The 8,618-nt window shown below is 41.6% G+C and overlaps 1 protein-coding gene across 1 annotated transcript; it reads right to left on the bottom strand.

Annotated features, from left to right (window-relative positions):
* Nucleotides 1-7,510: 7,510 nt before the first annotated feature.
* LOC149778436 (uncharacterized) lies at nt 7,511-7,900 on the bottom strand. Its single transcript, XM_089938342.1, has one exon. It carries the CDS (start codon nt 7,898-7,900, stop codon nt 7,511-7,513), a length of 390 nt encoding a protein of 129 aa, XP_089794468.1.
* Between the last annotated feature and the right edge of the window lie 718 nt (nt 7,901-8,618).

Below are 8,618 nucleotides of genomic sequence, written 5' to 3'. Positions count from 1 at the left end.
GAGAGAGAGAGAGAGAATAAGAAGAAAAAATAGTAACGCTGACATGTTAACAACAGTGATCTGGAACGGACCGGATGCAATTAGACTATGCTGACATGTCAACAACAGTGTTTTGGAATGGACCGGATGCATTTAGACTATGCTGACATGTAAACAACAGTGATTTGGAATGGACCGGATGCAATTAGACTATGCTGACATGCTTGGCAATTTGAATTTGATCATTAGCTCGAAGAAATTTCTTTTATTTGCATGACAGAAAGGTTAATTGCATTTCGTATAAATTTTGTAATTCTATTTCTAAGAGAAAGTTTATCATTAAAATGTCATGTTCAATTTCATTTATCTAATTCATTAAATTGTTATATTTTACATACCCAGGTTCGTGTTGTTGTTCTATTCTGTATCTTTGCTCAGATCTTAGTTATTCCATCCATTAATTTCCATTTTTGTATTGTTTGCTCGATCCTGGCCATAACACCGTGGTCGGTCATCTCCTTGATAACGATAATCAAAGCAGCATAACAGGTGGGGGATTACATATTACCTCCTCCGTCACAAAGTGGGCTGCTCGTCTCGGGATTTGACCATCTTATTCCAGTGAATAGTCTGAGTAAATACACCGATTTAACCAAAAAGCTATAATTTAGAAAGACTAGACTGGATCGAGAACATATTTATTGTGTCTCCATACAAGTAGACCAGGATGGCGACAGACACACAGTTAGGGAACTTAAGTCGACTGGTATGGACGAGTTAGGTTACGAAGGGGCCCAGTTAGCTAACGTACCTAAAAGAAAGAGAAAATAAGAAGCTAAGCGAGAAAAAGAAAAAAAAAAGAGAAGGACAAGCAGCAGGGTGAGAAAATGTAAGAGAAAGAGACAGACAAGTAGCGGAGTGAGAAAAAAGGAAAGACAAGCAACGAAACAGAAACGTACGCGTAATTTCATGTACGCTCACGGGTACCTTTTTGATAAGTGGATCAAAATGACGACTACGGAGTTAACATATAAGGATATACGTGATGAGATGCTGAAATAGCACGTTTTAAGTACCTTTCGGCAAGATTTAATCGTGCTCTAGTCGGAGCGTGAGTCTCGAACATCGATGATTATATAAGGTCCGCATGTCCATCAGTAATATTCGCGAAGCACATTACAGACCATCCTGGCCATATACAGTATAACATAGCACGACTAAAAACAAACACAGCCAATGACGCCAATTTAGAATCATCAGTCATTAATGCCGATCCAAATTTCAATTTAGGATTTGCAGCACGACGACCTCAGATTAACGCGTAGATTCAGTTGTTTGATATTGTTGTCACATATCTTATGATTATGCAGACACGTTAGAAAAAGTGATCTTCGGAGTCAAGCATACTGTTAAGTTAGTTCGAAGGCACGTCGATGATAATGCAATCTGGCGAGATGATGCTGTAGCTGCTGGTAAGGTAGTACTAACAAAACTTGCATTATGGATGATCAATCGCTGAAGAACAACGACTGTACTCTTTCATGATAGCGGTGGTAAGTCGATGCTTTCATGGTTGGCAATGACCATTGACTCAGTATCCAACACAACCAATTCATTTACATGGCTGATAGCATCTCAACACGGAATCACAGCACCACGACATATATTTCTTGTATGTCAAGCTAACGTAAGATTGAACAATCAAGAAAGAAATCCCATGGCGTTTGACGGTTTAAGGGTGTCTACGATTTAACTAAAAAATAAATCGACACCAGAAACCATCCAAAGACACAATACTGAATTTCGAAGAAAACAACGCACCACGGGCGTATCATGGTTTGATGAGATTTATGGGGCGTGATCAAAACATGCATAATGGGCAGCAGATATCTCAGCGCAATTGCTCGCGCCTAGTTGCATGAGCGTCCACCTTGGTTGCGGAAGTTCGTGGGTTCGATCCCCAGCTAAGTCATAGCAAAGACTTTTTAAAAAAAATGGTGCTAACAGCTGCCTTGCTTGGTACTCAGCATTAAGATGTTAGTGTTAGGACTGGTCGGCCTGGTGTCAGGATCATGTGACTGGGTGGGACATCATGCTACATGTCTGCGGCATGGTACCTCAGTGCTAGACATCACTATAAACTGCCACACTGCAGACCTCGTAGCGATATGACTGGAAATTGTTAAAGCTACGTTATAAATCCAAATCACACACACACACATACACACGCACGCACACACGCGCGCGCGCGCATACACACACACTCATCCGGTCATTCCTGCCTGGTCTGGTCGTCATTTTAACGAACCAAATCCGGAGATAAATCTGATGGACAACTGCGCAAAGAACAAACGTGGATTGGCTCCAATAGTACTATTGACATATTTATATTACGGATGGATTGACATTTGACAATAAACGTCGTTGTTCAAGATTAATTATAGATGAGGCAGAACTCGAAATTAAAATTGCTGATTCAGAAAAAGGTGTATTATCCACCAGGGATTGTGCAAACTAACCAAATGGAACTAGGTTAGGTACAATTATAAGCAACTATGATTGTAATTCGCCACGGTTTGCTCATTTGAGATATTCAATGTTCACTTACACATCAATAAACCTGTTATCAAAGATTAATCGATTTCCTAAGAATGCTGTTAGAGTAACCACATATTCATTTTATAGCAACGAGTCAAACAGGTCTGCTAGATGAACTTCTGATAAAAGTAGAAGTTCCATGGGGGCACCGGCGAGTAAATGATAAGGTAATATGTAATTATTCTGAGTCTGCATATTTTAAACCTTTTCCTCAGCATTACAAGAATGGACAGTTGTCGCAACCATCATCAGAGCCATCGGTTCATGATCCCGTGTCGTGGCATAAAACGAATTATCTTAATGGTCCTGGCGGTAATGGTAGAACTACACGCGCTATAAGATTAAGTCCGATAACTCCACCGATATGATAGTGCTAACCCCAACTCACTGACTTGCCTGGGAGATGAAAAATTTGAGTTGTTAAGTCTCATACTTATCACCGATTCTTTCGATGGTGCGGTGATTCGTGGACTCCAGACAGAACTGGCGAGAAATATAATCCTAAGATCATTATCTGGGATGAAATATATACGGTATCTAAAGATACTTTAAAAATATTTTTTGATTGGCTATCGATAAAATCAACGGCGATTATCATGTGCGGTGATCAATGTCAACTTCCCCCTTTCACAGAGAATCGCCACATGACTGGTTAAAAGAATATGTCGATTATAACGAGGAAATGTTGGTGGACCACAGGGCCACCAATGAATCATAGAAGAAGCTATTACGCTTGGTAGTCTTGCAACTCATTCATGAAATATGCCATTGATCATTAATTCCTGGGCGTACTGATGTCCAAACAATCCCTCTGCAAGTGTTCGATTAAATCGCTCAACAATTGCCTGATAGCGATGGATTTTGGTATGTACACGTATGATCTGACGTTATGTATTTGCATCAGCAATATTACTGCACAAAACATTATTTGCCAGGATCGACCTGTAGCAATCGTGGCCATCACAGGCTGTCAGATGGCCTATGTCCACGTTGATAAATTCGTTCGAACCCGGTTGCAACGTCATTTGCTGTTTTAATTGATAATGGTACCGCTTCCTTGTATCTGCGAGCCTCAACGCGTATTTGTATGTGCGTCTCAGTCTTTCAAGTGCTGAGCCAGTTGCAACAGTGTCATGGGGTAAAACAAAATATCTGCCTGATGAACATCGTTGGGAGTGCTAACATCAAACCGTCCATATTGTATCGTTTTAGGTGGTGGTAATTTAATTTGCCATATTGCTTGTCTGGACAACCAATCTGCTGAAACCTTACGCGCGACACCTGCTGCATCAGCGAGTTTACTAATCGCAGCTGTGCCTTTTCAGTATTCTCTTGGACTATAATAAAATGAGTCCATTATTATAATTATTGGACAATTAATTGCCCGCCCCCACCGCGAGTTAACCACCCATCGCTGTTCTTATCTGATATTTGGCAAGCGATTCGCTTACAGATTTATTTTTTCAGACCTCAATGTGAGAATCAACTTGACGTCTGCGATATGTCGTTGTTGTGATCTTTATTTTTATACGCAACATCATGAACATGACAAGCTTGATCAATCACATTCACTGGAAATTCACCAAGTTTTGGCTGATCTTTTTCGTCAGGTCTGATTTCAAGTCGGGATCCACAATAATTATATTTAGCCCATGGAGTTCCTGGTACTTTTCCATGTACCGTGGAGATATCAGCACCACTTGACGTCTCGCGAGACGCCACAAATTTGATTTTTTTGTACTGCATTTAACGCACGTACCTGTAAGTGCCCGTCGACGATTCTTTGTCGTTATTGTTTTTAATCCACTGGTATCAGTGACTTTGTTTGCATCGAACACAATATAAACTCGTACACGTATCACATTTTTACAACATAACTGTGACTGACTTCTCAGCAACACGAGAACAGGAGCCCGTCAAGCATCATCCGACATTATCAAACTCTATTTGCGCCAATACCATTGGTCCATCTGTATCTGGTAAAACCCAGCTGCTACTCAACCTGATAATATGATGGTTAAATGGGACAAACTTTATTGAGTAGCACCATCTGCAGATGACCAACGATGCTATAATGTCCTTATGAAATTCAATGAAAACCCAAAGTCGCTGAAAAAGGATGACGATGATAAAGACAATGATGAGAATGATGATAATAATGTTACTGAATTTATCAGTGACATCGATTATACGCTATCAGTCGATGATCTTGACGGTAGTATTATTAATCTAATTGTATACAATGATGTTATGCTCGACAAACAAACCAAATCCAACCAGAATATTTTCAATAGGTAGTCATAAAACACGGACGTCATTTACGTCGCTCAACGATACGTTCAAACCCCTAAAGTGATTAGAGATAAGTGCAATCCTTTGGTTGTCTAGCATCAGGATGGGTTCGACCGACCAAAAAAGTGGCATCTACAATATCCCTCCATCAAGGCCCCATTTTACAAAACGAGGGCTAAAAAAAATATGCTACTTGCAGCTAAGCAATGTTGACTCATTAATTATCCAAAGGCCAATCCGAAGCTTGTGTACTATCCATAAAGTGGCGTCGACCTTGAGGGGGGATTCCCCCATACTGACCCATTGTAAGAATATTGATTTTACCTGTGGTAATGCTGATTTATTAATCTGAGCAAAAGGTAATGACTACAACCAGGTTGATAGATGTTAAATATATGCTGACTTTCTTGGGTATTTGTATGGGGGGGGGGGTCTATTTGTGTGTGAGTGCGAAAAGAAATGTATGGGATTCAGAGGGCTGTCCATGCTGAATTTTATTTTGTAATCAAACACACTCACCCCTAAGTGAACTCCGGGTGCTATAAAATGAACACCCTTATTTGGGTTCGGGAGAGGCCCAGGCAAGTGCACCTGGGTTAAGTTTTACAAGTATTCATTCAACAATATTTCATCTTTTACCAATGCATCGCAGGCACACACCCTCACCTTATCAATAATTTTGTTAAGCGCTCTGGAATTTTCCATATGATTATCTTGTTCACAATTCTATATAAAGTGTTATTTTCCAACATTTTGATACTTTAATAAGTAATATTTGCATAATGTACTGCACAAGTTACTTACCTTTGTACTATTTATGGCAGCAGTTTTGTTACAGCGAATAGTACAGAATACTGATACATTCGCACTTACAGATCAAAAATGAGTGTACACACATTTTTATAACGCTAAACAGGGAATTTATTAAGCATTGTAAATTATTCCTTTTCTATTATCATAAATGTATTATTTTTTGCCGAGCGTGGGAAACTCCGTGTGTATTATTAGCGCTCAATTTCTCACAGGTATTATTAGCCGACTTTACACGTCACGGGGAGGGGGGGGGGGTATATCTAAATTGCGAGTCGAATTGAAATTCCGGCAATGCGCTATAGCTGAAAAGAACGTTGCATACTGAACTTTTTATGTTGGCTGACTTATTGATCTGTAAGTAAATCGTTGTTGTAATAATAATTATGAGTGATTCAACGCTTACTATGGAAACTCGTACAGCTAAATTAGCTAGAGAAAGACTGAATGCAAGTAAGATATATATTCCAGTGCGTGATTCGGTCAAACAGCAACTACAACAACGCCGAGAAGCTCATGTGGAATTTACGAAGGGTACAGAGCAGTTTTTTTAAAGCAATTGTAGAAATAACCAAATGTTTTTTTTTTTTTACAGCAACTGAGGCAACACAAAAAGCTCTTGAGACATTGCCTGCTAATATTGCTGGCCGTCTTCCACCCCTCGACGACCCCAAGTTCAACCCCCTCCATCACCCGAAATTCAGCTACCAAAAAGCTCTTGAGACATTGCCTGCTAATATTGCTGGCCGTCTTCCACCCCTCGACGACCCCAAGTTCAACCCCCTCCATCACCCGAAATTCAGCTACCACCAGAACCAAAAGCTAAAACCAAGATAATAGATAAATTTACTGACATGGGTATTGCCACTATCAGAGATCCAGACCAAGAATTTAGATATAGTCGTAGAGATCAATACGTAAAACCTGAACATCTTTACAGTCTAAAATCCACCGATTTGGTCAAAGACGTATATCGCGTCGTTACTAATCTTCGGCAGGTCAGAAGGGACGACAATAATTTTGAAATCTTTAAACAAGAAGTAGATGAATATGTTGCAAGAGTAGAATTGGAAAGAGAAACAAAACATGAGAAAATGAAGCGTCAACTTGAAAAAGCGAACGAAGAATGGAGAAAATCAGGAGCACAAACTAAATCTAAACAAGAAGGGGAAGTAATGTGTTAAATCGTCAAATGAGACCCGGCAACTTACCGGAACCACAACCAGATCCGCACGAAGGAGCAGCAGGAAGTGGCCTAACTATCGCGATCGACGTCATAAGAAACAAACCTCACGAGTGATTCAAGATAAACTTTCTCCAAATAATATCCTCGCTGTTGATCGACTGGAAATTTTAATTGGCAGAAGACGAGACGGCAAAATTCCCACGAAATCATCAATGAAGCAGCTGAAGTCTCTCACGAGCTGCAACAAGACGCTCGCGGCAGTCAACTTCGAAGGTGGAACAGGCTTTTTCTGGTCAGGGCTCGCCAGTAGCTTCTGTCTAAGGCAGCGAGCTCGAGCTAGTGGGGTTGAAGGTCTGTCCATTTGATGAGAGTCTTGAGATTGTCTTTGTACTTCTTGCGAGGGCTGCCTTGGCTTCCGGTGCTCTGGGCTAGCTCGCCAAAGAACTGTTGCTTTGGGATACTGCTTTGATCGATGCGGATGAGATGGCCAGTCCAACGAAGCTGGGTCTGGATTAGTTTGGCTTCGATGCTTGTTGTGTTGGCTCTATCAAGGACTTCCTGGTTGGTGATTCGGTCCTGCCACTTGATCCGCATGCTGGATCTTAGGAAGCGCTGGTGGAATTGTTCCAACTGACTGATATGCCTTCAGTAGACAGTCCACGTATCACAGCCATACAAGACAGATGTGAAGACAACTGCATCGTACACTTTCATCTTTGTTGACATGCGAATGTCCTTGTGCTGCAAGACCTTGGTTCGGAGTCGTCCAAGTGCTTGACTGGCTTTTTGGATCCTCGCAGTGATATCTTCTTCCAGGGAGCCATCACTGGATATTGTGATGCCAAGGTATTTGAAACTGTCCACATTATGCAGCTGCGTGTCGCCAATGATTATGCAAGGTTGTGATGGGACAACGTTTGGGGTGGGCTGGAAGAGGACTTCTGTCTTTCCTAGGCTATTTGTGAGTCCAAATAGGTTGGAGGCTTCAGAGAATCTGTCCACGTTTGCCTGTAGGTGGGTCTCTTCATGGGCCATGAGGGCACAGTCATCTGCAAAGAGGGCTTCAGTGATGAGTATTTCCAGCGTCTTGGAATTTGCTGCTAGGCAACGGGGATCAAACACTGATCCATCCAGGCAGTGCCTGTGTGAAGAAAAGGTTGAAAAGTACCGGAGCGAGTACACATCCCTGTTTGACACCGTTAGATATGAGGAATTTTTCAGAGGGTTCACCGTCTGAGAGAATCTCTTCAGTCATGTCGTCGTTGAAGAGCCGAATGAGGATGGTGAACTTTTGAGGACAACCAATTTTCTTGAGTACTACCAACAGTGCGTCTCTGTTGACTGTGTCGAAAGCCTTTGTTAGGTCCATGAAGACGGCATACAGATGCAAGTTCAGTTCAAGGCACTTCTTTTGGACTTGTCTCACTGCGAAGATCATTTCAACGGTGCTGCGTTCTGGGCGAAAACCACACTGAGACTCGGGGAGGTTATCTTCTGACACTGCCGCAATAAGCCTGTTGAGAATGATGCGAGCAAGTATTTTGCCAGCTATGGAGAGCAAGGTAATGCCTCTTTATTTACTGCAGTCCGCACGTGTGCCTTTATTCTTATAGAAGGTCACAATGGTTGCATCGCGGAGGTTGTCTTGCATCCCCTCTTCAGTCCAGATGCTGATTAGCACATCGTGGAATGCATCCAGAGCCTGTTCTCTGAGAGCCTTGTAACCTCCGCTGGGATACCATTCTTTCTAGGT

The sequence above is a fragment of the Sinohyriopsis cumingii genome, chromosome 17 (assembly GCF_028554795.1).
Source record: "Sinohyriopsis cumingii isolate HCF-2022 chromosome 17, ASM2855479v2, whole genome shotgun sequence".
NCBI classification, from domain to species: Eukaryota; Metazoa; Mollusca; class Bivalvia; order Unionida; family Unionidae; genus Sinohyriopsis; species Sinohyriopsis cumingii.
Note: the sequence above shows the minus strand (reverse complement) of the source record. Positions and strands in the feature narration are given on the sequence as shown.

Excerpts from the sequence above, each read along its gene's own strand:
- LOC149778436 (XM_089938342.1), bottom strand. The coding sequence starts at position 7,900 with ATGGCCCATGAAGAGACCCACCTACAGGCAAACGTGGACAGATTCTCT.